General features: G+C 36.2%; 1 protein-coding gene across 5 annotated transcripts in view; it reads left to right on the plus strand.

Annotated features, from left to right (window-relative positions):
• Window positions 1-26,921, plus strand: part of CFAP44 (cilia and flagella associated protein 44) — a 117,348-nt gene that overhangs the window by 53,744 nt on the left and 36,683 nt on the right. For 2 of the 5 annotated variants that reach the window (XM_086406003.1, XM_086405981.1), the window contains exons 18-27: window positions 5,519-5,664; window positions 6,246-6,516; window positions 9,342-9,397; window positions 9,566-9,728; window positions 11,250-11,380; window positions 14,458-14,654; window positions 17,678-17,852; window positions 18,000-18,177; window positions 20,879-21,379; window positions 26,713-26,916. In XM_086406003.1, coding sequence (XP_086262129.1) covers window positions 5,519-5,664; window positions 6,246-6,516; window positions 9,342-9,397; window positions 9,566-9,728; window positions 11,250-11,380; window positions 14,458-14,654; window positions 17,678-17,852; window positions 18,000-18,177; window positions 20,879-21,379; window positions 26,713-26,916 — 2,022 coding nt within the window. Of the gene's footprint in view, window positions 1-5,518; window positions 5,665-6,245; window positions 6,517-9,341; window positions 9,398-9,565; window positions 9,729-11,189; window positions 11,381-14,457; window positions 14,655-17,677; window positions 17,853-17,999; window positions 18,178-20,878; window positions 21,380-26,712; window positions 26,917-26,921 lie in introns of those variants that run through there. The other 3 variants (XR_015165448.1, XM_086405992.1, XR_015165449.1) reach the window with 3 other exon arrangements.

Genomic DNA, 26,921 nt, shown 5'->3' on the forward strand with positions numbered 1-26,921 from the left:
ATAATAAGTTCATTTTATGTTCATTCAGTTTTTTATTTGCAAAATCTGGAAACCTGATTACTCTATACCAAGCACTATTCTAAGTGGCCACCTTATAAAATAAGTGCTCTTAATAATTTGCATTTTACATAAGAAAAAACCATGGCAGGGAGAGGTTAGGTAACTTATTTGCAGTCATATAATTAGAGGTGGAACAGGATCTGGACTCAGGCAGTCGGGGTCTAAGCTCTTAACCATTAAACTACACCAGCAAACAAGGTTAAGGTATAGTTCAGAGACAGTGACACTAACCCTGTTTGACTCACTTGCCAGCTCTGTGCCTGTACCACACAGATGCTGTAGAAAACCAGCCTTGTTTTGAAGCCATGACCACAGTTCTCATATCTCACAGTGTTCACACTGTAGGCTGGTTCCACTTTCCCACTTTCCAAATGATCACTAATTCTTCTCCTGTCAGTCGTTTTCACCTTCCCTCAATTTCTAGTCATAACCTTACCTCACGTTTTCTTTTCTTTTTGTTTCTGTTTTGTTGTTTCTGGTTGTGCTGTGTGGCTTTCGGGATTTTAGATCCCCTATCAGGAATTTAACCCAGGCCCTGGTGGTGGAAGCACTGAGTCCTAACCACTGGACTGCCAGGGAATTCCCATCTCACATTTCACTGAGAAAATAAAAACAATCAGATGGCATTTCCTTATCTTGTCTTAGATCTCATGTTCTATGGGGATCCATACAAGTTTGTCTGCTACTGTTAACAATTGGTGAATCGTCTGTTACAACTTCCCAAGGACACTATTCCAAATGGCCTCTTGATCCCATCCCCTCTCACTTTCTCAAAGGTTTTACTTCTGAAATAAATGAGCTGGTCTCCTGTATCTTCAATCTCTCTCTGTTTACTCACTTCTTATCATCAGCATATAAACATGCTCCTAGTACTTACCAACTTAAATTTTTTTCTTTAACATCCTTTCTTCTCATCCATTGCTCCTTTATAGGAAAACTTCTTGAAAGAGTTGTGTGTAATCATTGGCTTAATTTCTTCATCTCCTGTTTGGTCTTTAACCCATTCCACTTGGGTTTTTATCTTCACAATTTCACATCATCAAAGATTTCCATACTGTAAAGCCCAGTGGCCACTTCTCTGTCCATTTGGCCTCTCAGAAGCATGTGATAGAGTTGACCTACCATCTTTCTTAAAGCATTTTTTTGGGGGGCCTGGCTTCTATGACACCACTTTCTGTTGGCCAGGCCACTCCTTTTTAGCTTCTCTTGCTGGCTTCTTATTTGTTGAACTAGCTTTTAACTTTGAAGAACTTGAGGATGTTCAAGTTCTTGGGCAGCCTCCTTCTTGCTAGATGATTTCATCTAGTCCCATGGCTTTAAATATCAATTATATGTCAGCAAATCTCATGTTTATCTCTAGTCTTGACCTCTCCTCTCATATTCAGCCTTGAACATCCAACTTGACATCTCTACTTGGCACCTCAAAATGAACATGTTCAAAATAGAACTTTAAAAATCACACTTTCCCTGTACAAACTTGCTCCATCTCCATCTCAGTAAATGGAACAACCATCCACCCAGTTTCTAAGCCAAAACTCAGAGCTGTTGATGATTCTTCTTTTTCCTTTACATTTCATATTCTTATTTTGAAGTATATCTTTTGTAAGCAGCACAAAGTTAGGCTTTTTCTTTTTAATCCTGTAGTAAAATCTTTATTTTAATAGAATGCTGTATCCATTTACATTTAATGTAGTGACTAATATATTTTAGATTAAAGCTACTGTCCTATTATTTCTATTTATCACATCAATTTCAGTTATATGTTCCCCTTTTCACCTTCTATCAGATAATTAGGTAGTTTCCCACCCCACCCCCCCAATTTTCCTCCTCTATTATACTTTTTTTTTTGTTTTTACTATTTTTAGTGGTGACTCTAAAGATCATAATATATACCCTTATTTTAATATGCATGCTCAGTTACTTCAGTCCTGTCTGACTCTTTGTGGTCCTGTGTACCATAGCTATGAAATCAAAAGATGCTTGCTCCTTGGAAGAAAAGCTATGAGAACCTTAGACAGCATATTAAAAAAGCAGAGACATTAATTTGCTAACAAAGGTCCATCTAGTCAAAGCTATGGTTTTTCCATTAGTCATGTATGAATATGAGAGTTGGACTAGAAAGAAAGCTGAGCACTGAAGAATTGATGCTTTTGAACTGTGGTGTTATAGAAGACTCTTGAGAGTCCCTTAGGCTGCAAGGAGATGAAACTTGTCTATCCTGAAGGAAATCAGTCCTGAATATTCATTGGAAGGACTGATGTTGAAGCTGAAGCTCCAATACTTTGGCCACCAGATGCAAAGAACTGACTCATTGGAAAAGACCCTGATGCTGGGAAAGATTGGAGGTGGGAGGAGAAGGGGACGACAAAGATTGAGATGATTGGATGGCATCACTGACTCGATGGACATGAGTTTGAGCAAGCTCTGGGAGTTGGTGAAGGACAAGGAAGCCTGACATGCTACAGTCCATGGGTTGCAGAGTCAGACATGACTGAGTGACTGAACTGAACTGTACCAAAGCCCTCCAGGTTCCTTTGTTCATGGGACTCTTCAGGCAATAATACCAGAGTGGGTTGCTATTCCCTTCTCCAGGGCATCTTTCCAAACCAGGGATTGAACCTCTGTCTCTTATGTCTCCTGCCTTGGCAGGTGGGTTCTTTACCACTAGCACCACCTTTGAAACCCATAATTTCACATAAATTTATTCTTTTACTAGCTCTAGAGAAAAAAAGATCTTTGTATGTTTAATGCTGTGTATCCTCCCCCACACCTCATTGTCAAATTATTTATATACACACACACATATATATATGTATATATGAGTTTGGGGTTTTTTTTTGCCTTATTGTGCCTATTTTGCCTTTAAATGTTTTTTATTTCTTCTGTATATTTTCTTTTCAAAACTATATTTTTATCATCTTTTGTCTTCCATTCTACCATCTACATCTTTTTATTATTCTTTATTTGTAATCTTATGCATCTTTCTTTCTCATTGTTTTGAAGATTTTGTGTTAAAATGTGTAAATTCTTTATTTTTTTATTGATGTATAGTTTTACAATATTGTGACAATCTCTGGCTATACAACAAAATGACTTGGTTATATACATATAGATATTCCTTTAAGAAAATTCTTTTGCTCTTATGGTTTATCACAGGATATTGAATATAGTTCCTTGGGCTATAAAGTAGGACCATGTTTGTTTATCCATCTGTAACAGTTTACATCTGTTAATCCTACACTCTCAGCCCTTCCCATCCCAGTCCCCTTGGCAACCGCAAGTATGTTCTCTATGTCTATGAGTGTTTCTGTTTTGTAGATAGGTTCATTTGTTTCATATTTTAGACTCCACATATTAGTGATATAGTATGGTATTTATTTTTCTCTTTTTGAGTTAACTTCACTTAGTATCATAAGCCCTAGTTGCATCCATGTTGCTGCAGATGGCATTATTTCGTTTTTTTTTATGGCTGAGTAGCATTCTATTGCACATGTGTACTTCATCTTCTTTATCCATCCATCTGTTAATGGACATTTAGGTTGTTTCCATGTTTTGGCTAATGAATAGTGCTGTTATGAGCATAAGGTTGCATGTATCTTTTTGAATTATGGTTTTGTCTGGACATACATATGCCCAAGAGTGGGAATGTTGAATCATACAGCAGTTCTATTTTTAGTCTTCATTGTAAATTTGAATTTTATTTCTCTAATTAGTGATATTAAGCATCTTTTCATGTGCCTGCTGGCCATCTATATGTCTTCTTTGCAGAAATGTCTATTAAAGTCTTCTGCCCATTTTTTGATTGGGTTGTTTGTTTTTCTGTGTGAAGTTGTATGAGCTGTTTGTATATTTTGGAGAGTAAGCCCCTGTCTTGTCACATTGTTTGCAAATATTTTCTCCTATTCCATAGACTGACTTTTTGTTGTTGTTGTTTTTATATGGTTTCCTTTGCTGTGCAAAAGCTTGTGAGTCTGATTAGGTTCCATTTGTTTTCATTCTTATTATTTTTTTTTTACTTCTATTGTGTTGGGAGACTGACCTAAGAAAACATTGGTATCATTTATGTCACAGAATGTTTTGCCTATGGGCTCTTCTAGGAGTTTTATGAAATTCATGTTAAAAGGTGTAAATTCTTCATATATCTTGCTTGTGGGTCACTGGCATTTCTTGCACTTTAACACATTTTTACTCAGTTTTAGAAAAGTTTCAGACATTTAAATATGGACTCTTTCTAGTCCATATTTTTGGTCTTGTGGAATTCCAATTTTATGTATATTAATCCTTATTATTACGCCTCATACAGATCTTACACTCCTTTTTAAAAATTTTTACATCTTTATTTTCTCTCTCCTGCCTTAGTCTATTTTTTTTCTGATCCTGTCTCACTTTCATAACTCTAGCTTTGGCTGTGTCTAATTGTTTTTAAACCAATCTATTGAATTCTAATTTCTGTCATTTTATTTTTCAGTTCTAGAATTTTCATTTTTCCCATTATCTACTTTTTCATAGATCCTAGTTGACTTCTAAATTTTTCTGCCTTCTAAAGTCCTTAAATATATTAATCATAGTTATTTTGGAGTCCATTTTGGAAACACCTCTATCAATATTTCTTATAATTTTGTTTCTTGGCTCTGTTTTTTTCTCTTGATTTTCAGTCAAGACTTTGTTAATACACTTAGTTGCTTTTTTGCTTTCTTTTTAGTTGAAAGCTAGACTTTATGAAAAACTGTAGCATCAACTTGAGTCTCTGTATATTGCTATTATCTCCTGGAAATTGATTTTCAGTTCTGGAAAGCAACTAGAAATCCTAGGTCAGTTTCATCCAGTCAGTGATTGAGATGACTTGAAATTAGGTTTTACTTTCTGCGAGGGCCAGTCTCTTTCTAGTTTCTTCATACATGTGGGATACAGTGCTTTGGGATTGCAACAGAAAGCCCAGTGGAAGGTGTGTTTACAATGGCTCCTTCTTTTTGGAGGACCCTGGGAATTCTTTGCCTTTTTCTAAGCTCATGAGACTACAGATTGCTCTGCTCAGCTTCTTAATTTCTCAGCTTCCATTTTCAAGATTAGCAATTGCTTTAGGGAGAAAAAAAATGTCCTAGACTGGAAATCTCTAAAAACCATGATCTATAAAACTCTATTGTTAAATACTACTTATACTGAATAATCCTTGAAATAAAATGGAATTCAGTATGTAGACAGAAGTGATATCTCTCTTGTGTTTTAAGTGGAAACAAATCATTGTAAGGTATTTTATTTTTATAATTGTATGGCTGAATATAAATGAATAATAGACATGCTTTATAAAACTTATTTATAATCATAGAAATTATATAAAATATATGTTTTAAGACATCTGTTGTATGTGTTAAAATTTGAAATTATCAAAAACTCCTCATGTGGTCACATGTGTCTTATCTTCAGGTACTATATTCTATGTGGTTTCACTCTTTTCTAGGGTGGCTATGATTCTGGTTTTCTGTATCACTGTGAATTCCCCTCAGATGACAAAAGCAGTGATAACACAGTAAGGAAAGATGAACCTTTTGATTTCCGTCTTCTTGAGGATACAGAGGATAATCCCATCACAACTATCACTTTCAGGTGACCAGAATTTCAGGATTCTTAAAAAAAAAAACTGTATCCCATTATTGTCTGTTTTTTCCATCATGAGTATTACGATTTCTAAAGATCTGTCCAAATGGAATACTCAATGTTTAGTTAAATCAAATGACTAAAGTAGAGTCAAAGCTAATCCTGAAACTACTTCAACCTTTTTATCAAACGTTCTGTCAGAATATATTACACAATTGAATTGTATCAATTTTCTTTTTGTTACTTAGGAGGATGCTACTGTGTAGTCAGATAGCAAAAGTTCCAGGTTACAATGATTCTGGAGAAATCACAAATTGAATAACTGAGAATTAAGCATATATGCTGATCATTCTTTTAAACCAAAATATAATAGCTCCAGATTTTAAATTGTCTTTTTCTCCTTCTACCCTTTTGTATTAATTTACTAGAGCTGCCATAGTTTTTTAGGGCTTCAGCATCTGAATTTTGTGGGGACACAATTTACTCCATAACATCTTTGTTGTTAAAACTTTAGCCATTTGTTGATTAATTTAAAATTAAACATTTTCAGATTAATATGAAAAACAATGTACTTTGCTTGTGTTTCATAGTATTAACCAAGAAATGATGTTTTGTGGAATGCAAAATGGAGCGATTCGAGTATATATCCTAAGTAAGAATGATTCTTCATTGACCAGCATGGAGGACTACTGGCATTTCAATATGCATGACAATAATTATGGACGTGTTAATGCCATCTCTACTAGCTTTGATGACCGGTTCTTGGTGACTGCTGGAGCAGATAGTAATATCTTTGTTTTCAACATTTTTTCTGAGTTTGAGTTAAAGAAAGTTGTGAAAGCCAAAGTGCCATCTCCCAGGGTATGTAACTGACTAATAACAGTAACAGCAACTTTGTTTTAATGTTTTGGTGTTAAAATGTTCACATTCAGTTAAAGATGAATTTGGATATAAATACCTTACAGTCTAATCTTCCTACCAGTATTATAATTTGGCCTTTCTGGTGTCTCTGTGATCAAATAATATGATCAAAGATATTGAATTCACTTTATTACTTTAGTTATTTGATATATTATTTAAAGATATAGAAGTCCCTCAAGTAAAAAGACTATTAATTCTTCTGTCTCCATCACTTTGCAAAGTTTTGTTTTCAGGATGCAGTTTTTTTTCAGATATATTTTGCTTTCTATTTATTCATTCACTCATTGAAGAGGCATATGTGGGATGTATACCATAATTTGTACCTTTGAAAGGGGTTGTAAAAATATTATCATCTTTACTATTAGAATGTGACAGTATTATCAAAGAGTCAAATTATTGTATTCTTAAAAAGAATGCATTACTGACTTTGTAAAGAAGATTGAAGGTTTGGATCCCCAAATTATATACCTTTACCCTATCACAAGACCTAAATTTTCTGTTATCAAAGTGATTCCTTTGGCTAAAATCACTAATAACTGTTAGAATTGCTTGTAAAGAATGAGTTGTATTCGACCAAAGTTAAAACTCCTGTGAACACATCAGCTTCCTGTTTAACAGGTAGCCCACTTCAAAAGAACATGCAGAGAAAGTAGGGAAGATTTGAGCAGGTAAATTTTCATTTCTATTAACTGCAGCAAAATTTGGAGAGTGAACTGTTGTCAAAAGAGATCCAGCTCAGGAAGAGAAAATTTCCAGCAGACAAAATAGATGAACAAGGTGAAAATCTTTATCTTTCTACTTAGTACCAACTCTCCATGGAAACCCATACTGAATAGAAAAAATCCATTCCACATTTTTATAATGGTCTCCTTTTATTTATGACTGCAATTAATGTTTAAGTCTCTGAAGCAGCCTTTAAGAAGGCAAAATCAGAAAGAATTGAATATGCAAAGTAAAAAAATTAAGCTCTGCACCAGTCTGAGTTTCTTAACCTATTTTAGAATCACTGGGGAGCTCTTAAAAGTATAGATGCCTGAGCCCATCCAAGAGGAATTAGGTCAGAATCTCAGAAAGTGAGTCCCAGGCATTAGTACAGATCTTCTTCAACCTATGATGCATTGGGGTTGTGTCCTGATAAGCCCATCATAAATTGAAAATATCTTAGGTTGAAAATGCATATAATACATCTAAGCTACTTAATATCACAGCTTAGCCTAGCCTAACTTAAACGTGCTTAGAACACTTACATTGGTGTACGGTTGGGCAAAATCATCTACCATGAAGCCTGTTTTATAATAAAGTGTTGACTATATCATATAATTTGTTGAATGCTGTACTGAAGTGAATATAATGGTTTTGTGGGTACAGCCAGTGGTGAGGGTACCAGTTGTTTACCCTTGTGGTTGGGTGGCTGCAGCAGCCGCCAGCATTGTGAAGGAGGATCTACTGCATGTCCTTTGCCAGGAAAAGGTCAAAATTCCGAACTTGAAGTATGCTTTCTACAAAATGCATATTGCTTTTGCACCATCATTAAGTCAAATAAATAGTCATTAAGTTGACCATCTTAAATGGTCACTAAGTTGACCATCATAAGTCAGAGACCATCTGTATTTTTTAAAACTTGCCTCTTCCCCAGCCCCAACAGTTCTAGAGTGCAGTCAGGATTAAGAACAATTAGCAGGTGTTTGGAACTCTTTGGAAGCACATCTGTTTAACTTATTTGCTGTAAACAGGAGATGGTTGGCTGTTATTAGTATCGTCTTGCAAATTGCAACTGATATTGGAGAAGCAAGGGGCTTAGCTCCGAGAAATAAAAAAACAAAGTTCAGTCAAGTTCTGTCCTAAATGATTAATAGTAACTAAAATGTATTAGCCATCCCTTGTCTCTGACATTAGTCGTGACCTTATGATCTTGTCTTACATAAATGTACGTTTATATTTTATGTGTATCAAGATGAGCACTTAAAAACCAACTTGATCAAAAGAGAATCATTATTTCTTTACAACAAATGACAGCAAAATAAAGACCCTATGTGGTATGAAAGAGAATAGAAAATAAGTTCAATTTTACTTAAGAACAGGTTAGCTAGAAAACTAGGACTTTTTGTTTCATTCATTGGGTCATAAATCCTTTTCAGCAACCTAAGACATTTTTCAGCACAGAACCTGTATTTTTAAAACAAAGTACTTTCAAGTGATTTACTTCATAGTACTTCTTAATTTAAGCTTCCTTTCTAAAGGAGAGTCATACTTCTGATTTCATATCCTTCTCAAGGAGAGGGATTATATTATTCTGTGTATTTCCCACTGAATGTTTTTGATAAGGTCAAGTGAAACACTTAAAATTTTTAAAATATATGTATTTGAAGTTTTTCATTGTATACGCATGAGGTATTTTGAAGGGACTCAAAACATGTATGAAAGGAATATGCTTTTTTAAAAAGAAGTATTTGAAAATAAATGACCTTGAGGATTTCTTTTGCTGTATTTTTGTTAGTAACACATGAATATCAATAATTCCTATTTGGAAGGGGAATGTGATGATATTAACATTTTGCATACTTGAGATTGGGTTTCTTTTTCTACTTACCCCTTTAACTGAAGTAAAAACAAATATAAGTTTTTTCCCTAGTTTATTTTTTTGTGAAAGTACTTTCTAGGCCTCCAACTGTTAGAAGAGAAAACCCCTCGATTTACTACTTACTAAGTCTTTTAAGGGAAATATGTGATTTAAAGGGGCTAACCTTTCATTCCTTCTCCTACAGTTTGGAATAGAAACAGAGCCAATTCCAGAAGATATTGAAGATCCTAAAGCCTACAGGTATGAGAATTTTTGATCAATACATACTAGGTCTGGGCTTTTGCAAACTACATCAACATTTTAACAAAGTTGACCAAGCTGAATGAATTTCCAAATTATTAAGTACTAGTTTTCTTTTTGCTATTTCTATATTAAAGTTATGTTATCTTTTAAAATTTCTATTTTCAGTATTGAGAATGCCAGAAGAAAAAGAGAACATGACAAGTTAATGAAAGAAGTAGAAGAAATTAAGGCTGGAAAGAGAGAACGGATCAAAGCTTTAAGGAATCAATTACAGAAACTACTACAGATGAATGAAGAATTACCCAAACATATGCAGTTTAAACGGACAGTAAGCCTCAAATAAATTTGATTTTAATTTTAACATATGTTGTTTCTGAATTGAGACTGCTATTTGACCAAGCAGAACACTTAAACCCATCTTTAAATTTCCCTTGCCTGGCCGGTCAGTGTTTTAACAACTAAACTACTGTAGAACTTGTCACACAAGTTGGTTTGGATGTAGATGAGTCTCTTTGTACAAAGTTTACTTCTGGATTTAGCTACTTCATATGCTTTTGGTAATAAGATAAATATAAATTTGAATCTGGTTATCAATCATTATCATACCTAACCAAGTTATCCAACCAAGTGTTGGATAGGCACATACTATGTAATTTGATTCTCTGTGATTTCTTTTGTATAATTCACCAGCTCTATTGGAAAGATAAAAACTGGTTCATCTACAAAGTTGCTAAAAAATATTTGCAGCTATGGGGACAGTCACCAAATTAAGCTGATTTTTTATTAAATTTTTCTCTTGTGCCTTATTGACAACCCCTTCTGAGCCACCAGGGAAGCCCAAAAAAGCTTCTCGGTGTGACCCAAATAGGATAACCACTTCTACCTGCTAGTAATATTTTCCCCCATTTTTGTTATCTTAAATGGAATTACTATCAAGAACCTAGTCAAATAAAAGCTCAGAATTTATTTTCTTGACTATACCCATGGATTACCCAGTCCTATAATTCTAGAAGCACTTAGCCAATTTCATTAAAAAAAAAAAAATTGGTGAAATCACATTGATAAACTCATATTGGCGAAAAGACCAACTTAATGGTTAAAAGATGTTTGTTATGGTACTAATAAAAGGATTGACACTTGCAGAATATGGGTGACTTAGTCCAAAATAAAGAACAACTGGGGCAAGTTCTGTGGCTGAGCATTTTACATACATCGTTACTAGAAGCACCAACACATCTGGAAAAAATAATTACTTGTAATTTAGTGTGAATGAGGGCCCTGTTATTTTTCCAGGAGTGAAGTAAAGAAACACGAGGTCCCTAAGTATCCTCATGGGGGAAATGGCCTCTTTGGTGAAGAATATTCAAGCCTGACTCGGTTTTATCAGCAAGTCGCCAAACACATTATGGCCTTTCCTAGGTGGGGTCACATGGGAGGGGAGGTTCAGCTGATGAACATGTGCCATGAACTTCTGCCCTGTGCACAGCTAGTTGTGTAATAGTAGCTGCTTCGGGGTAGAGGGAGTTCTTTTTTTTTTTTTTTTTTAATTTGGTACACTCTGCAAATGTTCTGTTAACATTCATTGTTTTCGATTGTGGGACTAATCTTTCAAGATGTAACTCTGTTTTCATCATTGTTAATTATTTCTGAGAACTTTTCTCCATATTTTGTGACAGTAAAATCAAAGTCTGCAGTTTCTAGAATCAGAGAGTTTATGATATGTAGGAGAGAGTTATGTGGCATGGAATGGAGGACAAACCTTAAATGTCTATATTTATGTATGAAATAGGATTGCTAAAGTCCATTGGTAACAGTACCCATTTTGGTGAACAAGTCTACTTATCTTCAGGATTTTGATCTAGATTCCAAAATTCGTGCTGAGATTGGCAGGAAAACAGCTAATAAAATTCAACGAGTGGAAAAGGAATTGGCTTGGGAAAAGGAGAAACACCAGCTTGGTCTAAAGAAGCTACAGAATAGGTAGGATCCATATTTCCTTCAAGTCAAGATGTTTATGAACAGATATTTGAATAAAGTAGTTTCCAGTGGTTTTATGGAAGTGGTCAAATAGTTGGTCTCCTATAGTACCTACTAATGCCTAAAACTCTGGTAATTCTCTCGTCACTGCTGCTATCTCCCTGAGCTCGTTCCTTTCTCGTTTAAATATGCAAAATTTTTACAAACCAAATTATGTCATATGTATTTGTTTTTGGTTTTTGACAAATTATTTATTTTATATTTAATTAACACAGTATGTATGTGTGCATGCTCAGTCGAGCGTAACTCTTTGCAACCCCATGGACTATAGTCCGCTGGCCCAGGCAAGTATACTGGAAGGGGTTGCTATTCCCTTCTGTAGGGGATCTTCCCAACCCAGGGATCAAACTCACGTCTCCTGCATTGAAGACAGATTCTTTACCACTAAATCACCCAGGAAGCATCAAAAATAAAATAGAGGCAAAGGACTTGTAATGAAAGATGACAACTTCCTATCTGATTCCTCTCATGCATTAATATGACTTCCCAGAGGAGACTGCTTTTTCTTTCTGCCTTTTTTAGATATAATTTACATACATAAATGCTTAAATCTCAATACATTTTTGTAGATACATAAACACAAATATCCACCACCTAGAGTAAGAACATTTGTAGCACTCCAGAAAGTTCCCTTGTGTCTTCCTCCCAGTATTTACTCTCTAGAGATGAATGTTTATCACCATAGGTTAGTTGTGTCTGTGAACTTTCATATATATGTAAAGCTTCAGTATGAACTCTCTTGTATCTGGCTTTTTTATGCAGTATCATGCCTAAGATTATCCATGTTGATGCAGGTAGCAGTTTTCATTACTTTGAAATATTCTATTCAATGGTTATACTACAATTTATTCATCTGTTTAACTGCTGATGGATATTTGAGTTTTTTCTATTTTTGGCTACAGCGAGTAATACTGTTATGAACATTCTTGTGTATATGCCTTTTGGTTGACATAAGCAGTTTTTTTTTCCCTCTAGATTTATCTATTTGTGGCTGTGCTGGATCTTACTGTGTGCAGGCTTTCTCCAGCTCCAATGAGCAGGCTTCCGTGGTGGCTCAGTGGTAAAGAATCTGCCTGCCAGTGCAGGGGACACAGGTTCAATTGCTGATCCAGGAAGATCCCACATGCTGCGGGACAACTAAGCCCTGTGCCACTATTGCTGAAACAGCACTCTAGGGGCTGAGACCTGCAAGTATTGTGCTTACATGCCGCAGCTACTGAGGCCTCCATGCCTAGACCCATGCTTAGCACTTATTTCAGTTTGCTTGTTGATATAGCACTCCAAACCTTCTGTCTTTATATGGAATTCTCTCTGTCTCTTCAGATATATTTCCTCTGTGCTCGTCCAAATTTCCTCTTTTTATAAGGATACCAGTCATGTTGGATGAGGATCCACCCTAATGATCTCATTTTAACTTGATTACCTCTGTCAAGACTTTATTTTCAGATAAGGTCATATTCTGAGCCACCTGGGATGGTTAGGACTTCAACATATTCTTTTTAGGTGACACAGTTCAACCTGTAACACTCATGCTTGCCATCACTGGGCAGTGTCAGATCTTTGCATTTCAGTTATTCTGTGGTAGTGTGTCAGTGTGATTTAAATTGACATTTCCTGGATGAGTGACAATTTTCACTCCCATTTCAAATACTTATTGATTACTTGTATATTCTCTTTCATTAGATGTTTGTTCAAGTCTTTTGCTCATTTAAAACTTGGGTTGTGGTAGTCATATTCTGGATGAGACTTTTGTCATATATGTGACACATGTATATAGTGACATATCTGTGCATGCGTGTATACATGCATGCATGTAAAATATCTTGCTCTACGCTGTAGCTTGTCTTTTCATCCTTATTATAGTGTCTTTTTGAACAGAAGTTTTTAATTTTGACAAAGTTCAGTTTACTGGTGTTTTTCTTTTCACTTTATCAACAGTTTCACCAACTTCAAAAAAAAAAGTTTATTTGGTTGTGCCGCATCTTAGTTGCAGCATGTGGGATCTAGTTCTCTGGCCAGGGATCAAATCTGAGCCCTCTGCATTGGGAGTGTGAAGTCTTAGCTACTGGGCCACCAGGAAAGTCCCTATATTTTCACTAACTTTTTATGGTTAGTGCTTTTATGGTGATTAAGGATTCTTGGCCTTTTTCCAGTTTGTGAAATAATCCTCCATTTTCTTCTAGAAGCTCTACTGTTTCGCCGTTTTCTGTCTTGGATAATTTTTGTGGGTGCTGTAAGAGAGATCAAGTGTCTTTTGTCTCTGTATTGATATCCAGTTGACCTACTATCCTTTGCTGATAGGTACATTCTTTCCTCACTAGATTGTAGTGATGCTTTTTTCAAAAGTCAGGTAACCATTATGTTGAATCTATAAATCAACTTAGATGCAACCGAGATTTTAAAGGAATGATTACATACATAAATTAAATTAAATCCTAAAGTTAAAAGATGAGGAAATGTGAACTGCTGCCAAAAAATAGCAACAATGAAATTGATGAAGAACTTTTAAAAGATAAATCTCTGTAGGCTATAAGAGGAAGGTAAACCAGAAAGTAGTATGAATTCCTGAGCTTAATGTTTTTGTAGAGAAAATAGGGTAATATATGATATACATTTATCATCTCCCCATCTATTATCTATCATAACTATATGAAATATGTATTATTTTGTATATGTACTATATGAGATAATAGGAAAATGAATTGCACTTCCTCAGAGTTTAATATGATCCACTTACCATAAACTGCAGTCTGTTTGAAAATTTTGACTCTTCTACATACTAGCAAAACCATGGTATGTTGTTAATAATGAGATGTTTAGTATTCTCATGAGAAAATTCTACTTTAAGAGCTATTCAACTTCCACTACATCCTTGTTGGTATATACATGGTTGAATTTTGGACTCAACATGATATAATGGTATTGTTTATCAGTATGTACATTGTGATCTTATTTTATTGTGTAATAATTGTGTAGCATGATTGAAATGGTGACCATTACAAGTACTTATTTTCCCCCAGATTTCGTGATTCATTGGAAAACGATATTATTGTAGTTCATGCCATTCAGAGTGATCACAAGATATCCTCCTATAGGCTTGTGAAACCCTCTAAGTACTCCAAAACCAAACGGGCAAGTCAATCAGAGAGAAGACCAAGCAAATTTGAGAGGTTTGAAAAAGAAGGAACTGGAAGAAAGGATAGCCAGAGAGATACAGGTAACATAAATGACAAGAAGGCTTTTGAGTCTATATTTATCAAAATTTCAAAATTGAATTCTCTTTTTGTGAGCAGAACCTTTTGATTCCCAGTCATGTGACTAAGGGTGGATAAGAGCACCAAGTACTACTGATTTCTTGCTTCCCTTGTCCACCTGTTCTTAAATCTAGGATTTTCCCAGATGCTAGTTTTCCTAGGAAGTGTATGTTCCCAGACTCCTGGGCCCCACTCTAGATTGTAGGGCTAGAACACAACTCACACTCTTTTCCAAGGACATAAACAGAATGAAGAGCTGAGAATACAGGTGTGAAAATAAATCTCTAATCCCTGCCTCCTGTGACTGCCCACAGGGTGACTGGGGTGAGAAGAAGCAAGACAGGAATTCTGGGAACAGATGTGGAGAGCCTAATCAAGGGTAAAGGGCACTGCAGCCTGGCCAGATGTAGGCTAGAGCCCATGATTCAGTACTGACATTATTACTGTTTCACACTCTTCATTGAGAAACATTTAATGGCTTCTTTCTGCTTCTAGGATAACTTCTGAAACCCTTATCACATATTTAATCCTTCTGCAACATATCTCTATTTTATCCCCAATAGTGTCTTCTCATACTGCTTGATTGGCACATTTAGCTTATTGTCCTGCTTGCTGCTTCCTAATTATGTCTGAAACGTCCACATGCAGGTTCCTAATGAAGTGACCAATTCACTCCTCTCCTCTCTGAATTCTACCATTTTGGGGGGATCCAGATCAAATTATACTTTTATTTTTTATTGATGTATAGTTGATTTACAGTGTGTGTTAGTTTCAGGTGTACAGCAAAGTGATTGTTCACACACACACACACACACACGCATATGTTCGTTAATCAGATTCTTTTCCCTTGTAGGTTATTACAAAGGTTGAGGATAGTACCTGTGCTATGCAGTGGGTCTTTGTTGGTTATTTATTTTATATATACGAAATACACTTTAATTATCAAATCTTTCTGTGGCCACCCAGGGCATATTTAACTTATTTTTCCACAGTACCATAAATTTGAAATATGAAATAAAATGGTAACCATGCATATTATTTAACATTTTTCATGTATATCTAAAGTGTTATCTCTATGTAGCTTGAACAAAAATTGAGTAATTCCTCTAGTAGGTACTTATAACTGATAAAACCAATAGTATTATTTTAATTAATTGTTACTGAAGTATAATTGACCTACAGAACTGTGTTAGTTCCAGGTTACAGTATAGTGATTCCATATTTCTATACAGCACAAAATGATCACCATGGTAGGTCTAGTTATTATCTGTTACCATACAAAGTTATTACTACATTATTGACTGTTTCCTGTGGTGTCCATTTCATCCCCCTGGCTCATTTATTTTGTAAGTGGAAGTTTGCACCTCTTAATCTCCCTCACCTATTTCATCCTTCGACCCCTTCCTCTCTGGCAACCAGCTATTTGTTTTCTGTATTATGAGTCTATTTCTGTTTTGTTATGTTTATTCATTTGTTTTGATTTTTTAGGCTCCACATATAAGAGAAATCATACAGTATTTGTTTTTCTTGTCTTATTTCAGTCAGCGCAACACTCTCTAGGTCATCCATGTTGTCACAAATGAAAATATTTTATTCTTTTTTTATGACTGAGTAATGTTCTATTGTGTGTGTATACCTCGTATTCTTTATCCATTCACCTATCAATGAACACTTAGTTTGCTTCTATATCTTGGCTGTTGTAAATCATACTGCAATGAACATAAGGGTGCGTATATCTTTTTGTGTTAGTGGAACTTTTTCCCTTGGAAAAATACCCAAAAGTGGAATCCTGGATCATCATATGGTAGTTCTGTTTTTAATTCTTGAGGAATCTCCTGCACCAACTTAGATTCCTACCAACAGTACACAAGTGTTCCTTTTTCCCTGTCTCCTCACCAACACTTGTTATTTGTCATCATTTTGATAATAGCCATTCTGGCAGGTATAAGGTGTTATCTCATTGTGGTTTTGATTTGCATTTCCCTCATGACTGGGCTTCCCTGGTGACTTAGACGGTAAAGAATCTGCCTGCAATGCAGGAGACCCGGGTTCAGTCCCTGGGTTGAGAAGATCCTCTGGAGGAGGAAATGAAATAATACTCCAGTATTATTGCCTGGAAAATCCCATGGACAGAGAAGCCTGACAGGCTACAGTCCATGGGATCGCAAAGAGTCGGACAAAGCTGAATGACTAACACCCTCCCTGATGACTAGTAATGTTGAACATCTTTTCATGTGTCTGTGATAAAGCCATTAATTTTAAGTTCTAGATTTGTGCGTTTCTGACCAGTTTTTAAATTGGCTGCAGACCACTACAGTTGATATATATCACCTCAAATTACACATCAAATATGACTCACTTGCTGTTTTCTTCCTCCATCATCATGTTACAGAACTCTTTCCCAGCTTCCCAGTATCTACCACTAGTCTGTTATTCATGATCATGTTCTTTACTTCTTTAATATATGTCTTATGTCACCAGTTTTTTAAAAAATAAATTTCTAAGGAGTAAAAATTGTGATTTATATCTCTTTATTTTGGTGTTCTAAAGTACTTATTGCTAAGTCATTTCAGTCGTGTCCGACTCTGTGCGACCCCATAGACAGCAACCCACCAGGCTCCCCCGTCCCTGGGATTCTCAGGCAAGAACACTGGAGTGGGTTGCCATTTCCTTCTCCAATGCATGAAAGTGAAAAGTGAAAGGGAAGTCGCTCAGTTGTGTCCAACCCTCAGCGACCCCATGGACTGCAGCCTTCCAGGCTCCTCCATCCATGGGATTTTCCAGGCAAGAGTACTGGAGTGGGGTGCCATTGCCTTCTCCGAAAGTACTTATGGTGGGGTTTAATTCATAGTGATTGCTTAATATACACCATAACTATGGATTCGGTATATTCTTGGATTTTTAAAATGTGGCAGATTGAAAACAATATTTGAGTTTTGCTTGATATTCCATAAAGATTGAAAACAATTGTTGGCTCTCTGTATAGGTGGAAGTATTAGTGTGCCAGAAGAATCAGTCATAGAGAAAGGGAAGAAATTTCGGCCTAAAACCCTAAGTGAAATTATGGTGGAAAATCAAATTGAGAAAACAAGGAAACTTATATTAAAAGCTGAAAGGGCCCAAATGAAGATTCAGCAACGAAAAAAAGAATGGGAGGAACTGTAAGTTTTTTTTTAATCTGAAATTGCACCACAGACTCAGAATTATGCTTTTGCTTTACGATTGAATTTGATTCTATACCTAGAATAAAGTAGAAAAGTTAGAGTTTATTTTTATGTTTATGGCTGTGTTTTCGGTTTTTCTGATAGGTACAAAAGTAAACCTGATGATGACTATGAAGATCCCAAAGATGTTCAGGCCATCAAAGAGGCCCAGTTATTTATGGGAGACTTTAATTTGAAGACAGCTGCAGACTATAAGATACCTGAACACATGAGAATAAATGCTGCCAAGAAGGAGGAGGAACTGGGATACCTAGACTCTATGGTACTTACCCGTAGTTTTTATGACAATGAGACATTCCTTTTTTTAAAAAAAAATTCTGCTAAGACCACCCATTTTGTTATCTGATCCATAAAGATATATAATCTTGGAAAAGGCCTGCATCATTTTCCTAGAGTAATGCCCATTTTTACACATGAGGAAATTGAGTCCTAAAGATAAGAGATTTATCCATGATTATTAACATCACAGAACCAGTGTTCAAATTAGTTTTTTGGTTCAATACCAGTTTCATGGGTGAAAGCAATATATTTTATGGACTTTGAACCTCTGAAATTCAAACACATCCTTATTGGATATTGTTTTTGGCTGCTGTGGACTACCAGAAACTTAGGAAAAGAGGCTACTGTGGTTAGCCTTTGTTTGAAGGACTTGCAGACTTTGTAGATGACTCAATACTAAACAATTAATATATTCCATTTTGATTCTCTCTGCATTCTTTCAAACTGCTTCTAGTCATCCTGATCTCTCATATCTGTTTTTGTACTAAAGTTTCCTCTCCCTGTCATAGTAATTACTTACTTTGAATTGACAAGTGACTTTTCACATTCAGAGGCTCAAAAGGCATCTGAGCTAATATTTTGAGGAGACTTTTGAATATGGTCACCTAGTATGACTCTGCACATTGCGCATTTCAAGGCATCACATTGGAAAGAGTGCCAAGTCATACCACAGATATGATACATTTGAATATTTTATAATTTTCTGAAAAATGGAAGTAAAGTATATTGAGGAAGGAGTGTCTCTTTCAATTTCACCGAAGATGCTGTACTTACCAGCATCAAATATTCAATAGCCACAGGTAAATTTTCATAGCTCATAACTATATTTTTCTGATCAAATGGACATTTTTAACATTTTATTAGTGACTGTTTGGATTGTTTTTCTAGCTGTTTGTCTAAGGAAATTCCTGTTTCCACTATCGTGTGTCATCCTTTCTTATAGAGAAATGTTTTTTCAACCACAATTTGCCAGTCAGCCAACCTGAAATGTCATGGTCCAGCTAGAGGTGATGGACAGGTGTGATGGACAGGTGTGATGTCCTGAACTGAACTGCACTATACTGAAATCTATTTTATTAAAGTAATAGCATTAAATAATGTAGAATACACTAGTGCACAGGTCAGAAGATCAGAGTTCTCTTCCACTTAATCTCTGCCATTTAGTAGTTCTATAAACTTGGCTAGTCATGTAAAGCTCCCAAAGCCTCAGTTGTGTTGTCTATTAAAAACAAATAGTATTTCTACCAATGAACAACAATAAGACAAGACATGTCTAGTCTTCTTTAGAGAGTTAATGAGCAGTCATTCTTTTTTAAAAAAATTAATTTATTTTTTATTGAAATATGATTGCTTTGTAAGTCATTCTTATCATGGTTAAATTCAAAGTCATTGAAAAGTATCAAGCATTTTATTTATTAAAAAAATTTTTTGGTGGCACCAGACATGTGCCATGCCATGCCATGCCATAGACATGGCATATTGGATCTTAATTCTCCGACCAGGAATCTAACCCACACCCCCTGCCTTGGAAGCGTGGAGTCTTAACCACTGGACCACCAGGGGAGTCCCTCCTCAAACATGTTAGAAATGGTATATTATACACCCCCCTCCCTGTGGCTAGTATTTAGTTTGTGAGATATTTGGAAAACTAGAAAAAGAAGCTTGGTATGTAAATAGGGCTCCTCAAAGACATCGGCCTTACAGGCATCAGGCTGGTTTGGGTTTGTTCTTCTCAGCTTAATTTCAATCCTCCAGGTACTTCAGATGTGGCCCCAACTCACCCAAGGGCTGGATTTTGACTTTAAATCTTAATGCTTTAAAGGTTTATTCTTAAGTATGTAAAACATGTCCTCTATTTTATTGCAATAGCTTGTAAATACATTGTAAGTTTTATAAGACTACTTGAAGAAGTGCCTTTTGATGTTTAATTTTTGTTAACCTGAATATTTATGCAAAGTTACTCTTAATAGCTTTGGGGCCATCTGATTGCCTAACTGCACACAGGAGTAGGGCTGCATGTGATTATAGGCTCTGGTAAACACATTTAAGAAAGACAGACTGGGGAGGGGACTGGCGGCGAGGAAGCACCTGTGGCACCAGGGAGCGGAAGCAGGGGTGTAGCCTGGCTTAGATAAATGGAGAAGGAACCAAGGAAGAATCCAGGAATGTCTTGGTGTGGCGTGATACTGAAATTCAGAATCATGACCTTGCCTGCACAAGGAGTTACAGACATTACGTGGCCAAAATACAGAATCAAAACAGGTTAAATTGTAGTTTGATACTAGGTGGATACCCCTGAGTCTAAGCCCATGGGACCTGAGTTAGGATGTTACTCGTGTGTTCCTAACTAAAGGATGACCTTCCCCCTCCTGGGATCTGGCTGAGTACAGGGCTCAAGAAGGACTTCTGTGAGTAGTGGGACGAGGACAGGGGAACTCAGCCTGATAAGCCAGTTGGGGGACACCAGAGGTCATATCCAGACTGTCTCCCCCTTATGGAGAGATGAAATAGGGAAAAGCCTAACCATCAGAGAAAATAACCTGGTAGTGAATAGGAATGATCAGAAAGATTTTTTTCTCAAATTTTTCTAGGCATACCAGTCAAGGGACAAAAATCAAGTCATGTTTCAGACTGCCCTTTGTGGCTGAGTTGTCATTTCACTTCCCTCCTGTTCCTTTTCTCAGGCCTATTCAAAGAAAATGCACATGAACAAGAGCATCGTCTCTCTTCGAGACCTTAAGGTGGCTGTCATCGAGGAAATACAGTGTCTGGTCCAAGAACTGAAGAACATTCAGTCGACTCTTCCCGTATTCAAGCACCTGCCCATTCCCCAGGTCCCTCAGATATACCCAGAAGAAGTTCCAGAAAAGAGATTTCAGTATGATGATGAAACCCTCCTAGCTTTTAAGCAACAGCAGGTGAAAAGTCAGGTTGAAAAGGCCCACCAGGTGGGACAGACAGCATTGGCAGGCTCAGCTGGAGGCTTCCTCAGACTCTCTTCTGGAAAGGAGCGGGATTTAACGACACGTGATTCATTGTCTAGAGCATCAAAAGCATCAGCATTCAGTCTGGACCTTCCAAAGTTCACAGAATTTGAAAAAGCAGATCCAACTGACGTGGAGCTGGAGATTATGAAGAGGGAGGAGATCAAACACGTGTACATGCAACAGTATTTGATCAGACGGGTAAGAAATGCGACTGCTTATTTAAAGCTGAAAGACGGAAGAGCTAGATCTAGATTCTTACTTATTTTTAACTTCTCTACATTAACCTCTTCCTAAACTCTGACCAGTCAACTCACTGATAGTTTGGCTTCCCTCCCCATCCCTGGACTTGTGAAAATCATTCTGTTCTGCCCAGAACTTTGGAGCTTATCAACTTTTTGAAAAGCTAGGAATCAAGGGCAAATCCATGTTAATTGGTATCTAAAGTCACGCTAAGGAAGTGATGGAGCAGCTTTCAGATGATGGCTGGAGCATGATTTAAAACCTTCCAGTGAAAGTGAGGCACCATCTGCCTTTCACCCCTGATCTTTCTCTAATGTATGGTTTGCCCTGTTAGTGGGAGTGTTCAGAATCATGGAATAGCAAATATTTTTATTTCTAGGAAAATCAGGACCAGGTTGGGGCCAGTTGCGTGCAGGAGGTGCTCTGAATAGGGGAGGAAAAAGTCCTTTCTGGGATGGAAAGCTCCCTCCTGCCAGCTGTACAGAGTCGCCTTGCTCAGTGTGTCTTTCTGGCCACACTCTGAAGGCACCCCTGTTACCCTGCCCCCAGCCTTACTCATCACCATTATGTCTACTTCTTCCAGTCCTGTTTTCTCAGTCTTCCTGTTTCTCCCCACTCACTTCCCTCCTTCTGAGTTTCATCTGTGCATTTTTCTTTGCTATTTCCTTCTGCCTGCAATGACTTCCTTTCAAAGTTGCCATCTTTTAAAACTCAGCTCACTTCCAGACTCGCTCCATAATCTTCTGCCTTCACTACATACTCTCGTTTCTTCTAAACTCCATTTGCACTTAAATCAGCACCTCATGCTTTATACTTATTTTTCCTGCTGTTTTGTATTGTTAGTTTTGTCTTATAACTTAGATTATACAATTTTTAATTGAGGTATAGTTGATATACAATGTTATATGTTGCTGCTGCTGCTGCTGCTGCTGCTGCTGCTAAGTCGCTTCAGTCATGTCCGACTCTGTGCGACCCCATAGATGGCAGCCCACCAGGCTCCCCAGTCCCTGGGATTCTCCAGGCAAGAACACTGGAGTGGGTTGCCATTTCCTTTTCCAATGCGGGAAAGTGAAAAGTGAAAGTGAAGTCGCTCAGTCGTGTCGGACTCTCAGCGACCCCATGGACTGCAGCCTACCAGGCTCCTCCATCCATGGGATTTTCCAGGCAAGAGGACTGGAATGGGGTGCCATTGCCTTCTCCGATGTTATATGTTACAGATGTATAATAAAGTGATTCACAGTTTTTAAAATTATACTCCATTTGTAGTTACTATAAAATATGGTGCACAATAATCACTGTAGCTTGTTTTATACCTAATAGTTTATACCTATTAATGTACCCTTATATTGCCCCTCTCTTCTTTCCTCTCCCAGCTTGTAACCGCTACATTGTTGTCTATATTTGTTTCCTTTTTGTTATGTTCACTCGTTTGCTTATTTTTTTTTTAGATTCCACATATTACTGCTAACATATAATATTTGTCTTTCTCTGACTGACTTATTTCACTAATCATAATATTCCCCGGGTCCATCCATGTCATTGCAAATGGAAAAATTTCATTCTTTTATATGGCTGAGTAGTATTACATTTCACATATGTATGCATCACATTTGATTTTTCTATTCATCTGTTTATGGACACTTAGGTTGCTTCCCAAGTGTTGCTTCCTTAGGTTGTATTTTGAGAGACCTCCCTCTCCACATTCTTGATAATATTTGTTATTTGTGTATGTATGTGTGTGTGTTTGATGATAGCCATTCTATGAGATGTGAGGTGATTATCTCACTGTGGTTTTGATTTGCATTTTCCTAGTGATTAGCAATATTGAGCATTTTTTCATGTGCCTATTGGCCACCTGCATTTCTTCTTTGGAAAAATGTCTATTCAGGTCTTCTGCCTATTTTTAAATCATTTTTTTGATGTTGAATTGTATGAGTTGTTTATACATGTTGGATATTAACCCCTTATCAGTCATATCATTTGCCAGTATTTTCTCCCATTCAATAGGTTGTATTTTCTTTCTTTCTTTCTTTTTTTTTTTTTGGTGATTTCCTTTGCTATCTTAAAGCTTTTAAGCTTAATTAGATTTGTCTATTTTTGTTTTTGTTTGCTGTAAGAGACAGAGCCAAAAAAAAATATATTGCTGTGATTTAATTTACGTCAAACAGTGTTCTACTTATGTTTTCCTCCAAGAATTTTATGGTTTCCAGTCTTACGTTTAGGTCTTTAATCCATTTTGAGTTTATTTTTGTGTATGGTGTTATAGAACTGTCCCATTTTCCCAGTATCACTTATTGAAGGGACTTCTCTCCATTGTATGTTCTTGTCTCCTTTGTCACTGATTAATTGACCGTATGTGCCTGAGTTTATTTCTGCGCTCTCTGTTCCCTTTCATTGATTGATGTGTCTGTATTTGTGCCAGTATCATACTGTTTGATCATTACAACTTTGTAGTATGACCTTGAAGTCAGGGAGTATGATTCCTCCAGCTCTGTTTTCTTTCTCAAGATTGTTTTGGCTATTTGGGGTCTTTTGTATTTCCATACAAATTAAAAAAAAAATTGTTCTGTTTCCGTGAAAATTGCCATTGGTATTTTGATAGGGATTGCATTGAATCTATAGGTTGCTTTAGATAGTATAGTATTTTAACAATGCTGATTCTTTCTATCCAAGAGCATAGTATATTTTTCCATCTGTTCCTGTGGTCTTCAGTTTCTTTCATCAGTTTCTTAGAGTTTTCTGAGTATAGGTCTTTTACCTCCCTAGGTAGATTTATTTCTAGGTATTTTGTTCATTTTGAGGTGATGGTAAATGAGATTGTTTCCTTAATTTCTCTTTCTGATAATTAATTTTTAGTATATAGAAATGCAAAAGATTTCTATATATTAACTTTATATCCTGCAACTTTACTAAATTCATTGATGAGCTCTAGTAGTTGTCTGGTGGTGTCTTTAGGATTTTCTGTGTATATGTCATCTGCAAACAGTAATAGTTTTGCTTCTTCTTTTTCAATTTGGATTCCTTTTATTTCTTGTATGACTGCTGTGGCTAGGATTTCCAATATTCTGTGGGATAAAAGTTGCAATAATGTGTATCCTTGTCTTGTTCCTGATCTTAGAGGAAATGCTTTCAGTTTTTCACCTTTTGAGTATGATATTAGCTATGGATTTGTCATATTATGACTTTTATTATGTTGAGCTATGTTCTCTCTCTGCCCCCTTTCTAAAAAGTTTTTATCATAAATAGATGTTAAATTTTGTCAAAAGTTTTTCTGCAGCGAGATAATCATGTGGCTTTTATTTTTCAGTTTGTTAATGTGGTGCAACACACTGATTTGTGTCTATTGAATTATCCTTGCATCCTTGGGATAAATCTCACTGATCATAATGTATGATTATTTAAGGTACTGTTGGGATCAGTTTGCTAATATTTTGTTAAGGACTTTTGCATCTATGTTCATCAGTGATATTGGGCTGTAATGCTCTTTTTTGCATGATATATTTGTCTGGTTTTAGTATCAGGATAATACTGGCCTTATAGAATGAGTTTGGAAGTGTTCCTTCATCTGCAATTTTTGGGGATAGTTTTAGGATGGTTGTTAACTCTCCTTTAAATGTTTGGTAGAATTCCCCTGTGAAGCTATCCAGTCTGATTTAACTTCATTACTGGTAATTGGTCTGTTCATTGCTGTGGTCTCAGTTGTACTGCTTTTTCATTTCTGATTTTATTGACTTAGGCCACCTCCCATTTTTTTCTTGATGAATTTGGATTAAGGTTTGTCAGTTTTATCTTTTCAAAGACCAGCCTTAGTTTTATTGATTTTTTTTTTTCCTCTAGTCTCTATTTCGTTAGATCATACAGTTCTTGAGGGAAGGGCCACATATACTTCTGATTCCTTTGAAGCGTCTAGGACAATTCTAGACATATAGTAGGTATTATGTAAAAAGTTTTGATTGATTTAACTAGTTATTAATTTAACAAATATTTATTGGCCATTCTATGTGTAGAAACAGTGTAAGTTAGGTAGTAGGGATGCAACAATTCCCAAGCCAGATATGTACTCTATCTTCATAAAGCTTACAGGTATGAAGTATAGTGAGAATAAAACAAGCATAACCCTTACAACCTTGGACACCTATGTGGTATAGTTGCAGAATGGTGTTGCACTAAAGACAATATAGTCCTGTCTCCAAAGAAGCTTAAAAATAATTCAGATTCATTAAGCCAGCATTAAAGCGGAACCCACTTAGTCTACGGTCAATCATTAAAAGTTTAATTTTTCTTTTCCTTGGTTTGTTTTTTGTTTCTGTTTTTTAGCTCTCTGAAATGCTTTAGCAGTTTCACTGCCCCAGACCCACAGATGTCTTCCTGCTTCTCAGCCTTAGGTTGAACCCACACTCACTATAGGCGTTACATAGTCAAGGCTTCCTATGTACAGCCTAATGACAAACATGGAATGGTGTGTATTCTTCCTGTTGTACTAGTTTCTTTAAGAGAATCTGCCCCTTGGGGCTGTCTTTTGCTTTCTTAATCTTCTTTGGGATGGGACAAGGGAGAAGCTGTGTCAAAATCAAAGTAAAACTGAGGATTTAAGATCATTTGAAATGGCAGTGGGATAAAGTCTAGACCAGGCCCTGAGTTACTTGAGTTCTTATCTGTAACAAATTAGTTTTGGTCTCAAGGAAATCATTTTTAGTCTTAATTTCTTCATCTATAAATAAACTAAGAAAAGAAGATTGAATAAATTTCTTATGGTTCCGCAATTATGTTTATCTATTTAAAAATATTTGCTGTTCCATAAGTTTGAAATTTTTGAAAATAAGGCGAGGGAAGTAAAAAATTTTTAGTGCTTACTGTGTGAAGGACAGTGTAGAGATACTGTGGGGACGGAGTGGAGACAAATACTAACAGTATCCATGAAGAGCTCGTAGTCTCCAATTTAAACAAAGATTTAATCAAGATTTGTTATAAAACTCTGATTTAAAGTAGGAAGGACATTCTTGATCAATGGGTTAATCAATGATGAAGAAATAGCTAGAAGGACTGCAACTTCTTCAAGACTTCCTACCACTTAATAAATTTAATTTATATTCATTTAATACCATTGATGAATTTATGTGACTACATACATACACATGTGCCTACTCACCCACCTTTATAATTTTCCACCAAAATAAGGGCAGAATAAACAAATGCTTTTACCCAAACAAATCAGTATTGTTGGGTAGTTTTAAAGATGCACTTATCTGTTTTAAGCTTCTAACATACCCTCATATCTTTTTGCACCTCAGATCAAAGAACTGATTGTCACCTTTGATGCAGAACTCCGTCTCCTGAGACATCAGAAACTGAAGTTAGATACTCAGATGAAATTATCTGACCTGCACCATGTCACATTATTTCAAGAAATGCTTCTCCTAAAGAACTTTGAAAAACAGGAGAACATACTTCAAGAGCGTGTTAATTCATTAGACAAAGAGGAACAGGACATGCAAGTATG

This window comes from Bos grunniens, chromosome 1, assembly GCF_055505025.1.
Source record: "Bos grunniens cultivar Pamir isolate PY7600 chromosome 1, Bosgru_T2T1.0, whole genome shotgun sequence".
Lineage (NCBI taxonomy): Eukaryota > Metazoa > Chordata > Mammalia > Artiodactyla > Bovidae > Bos > Bos grunniens.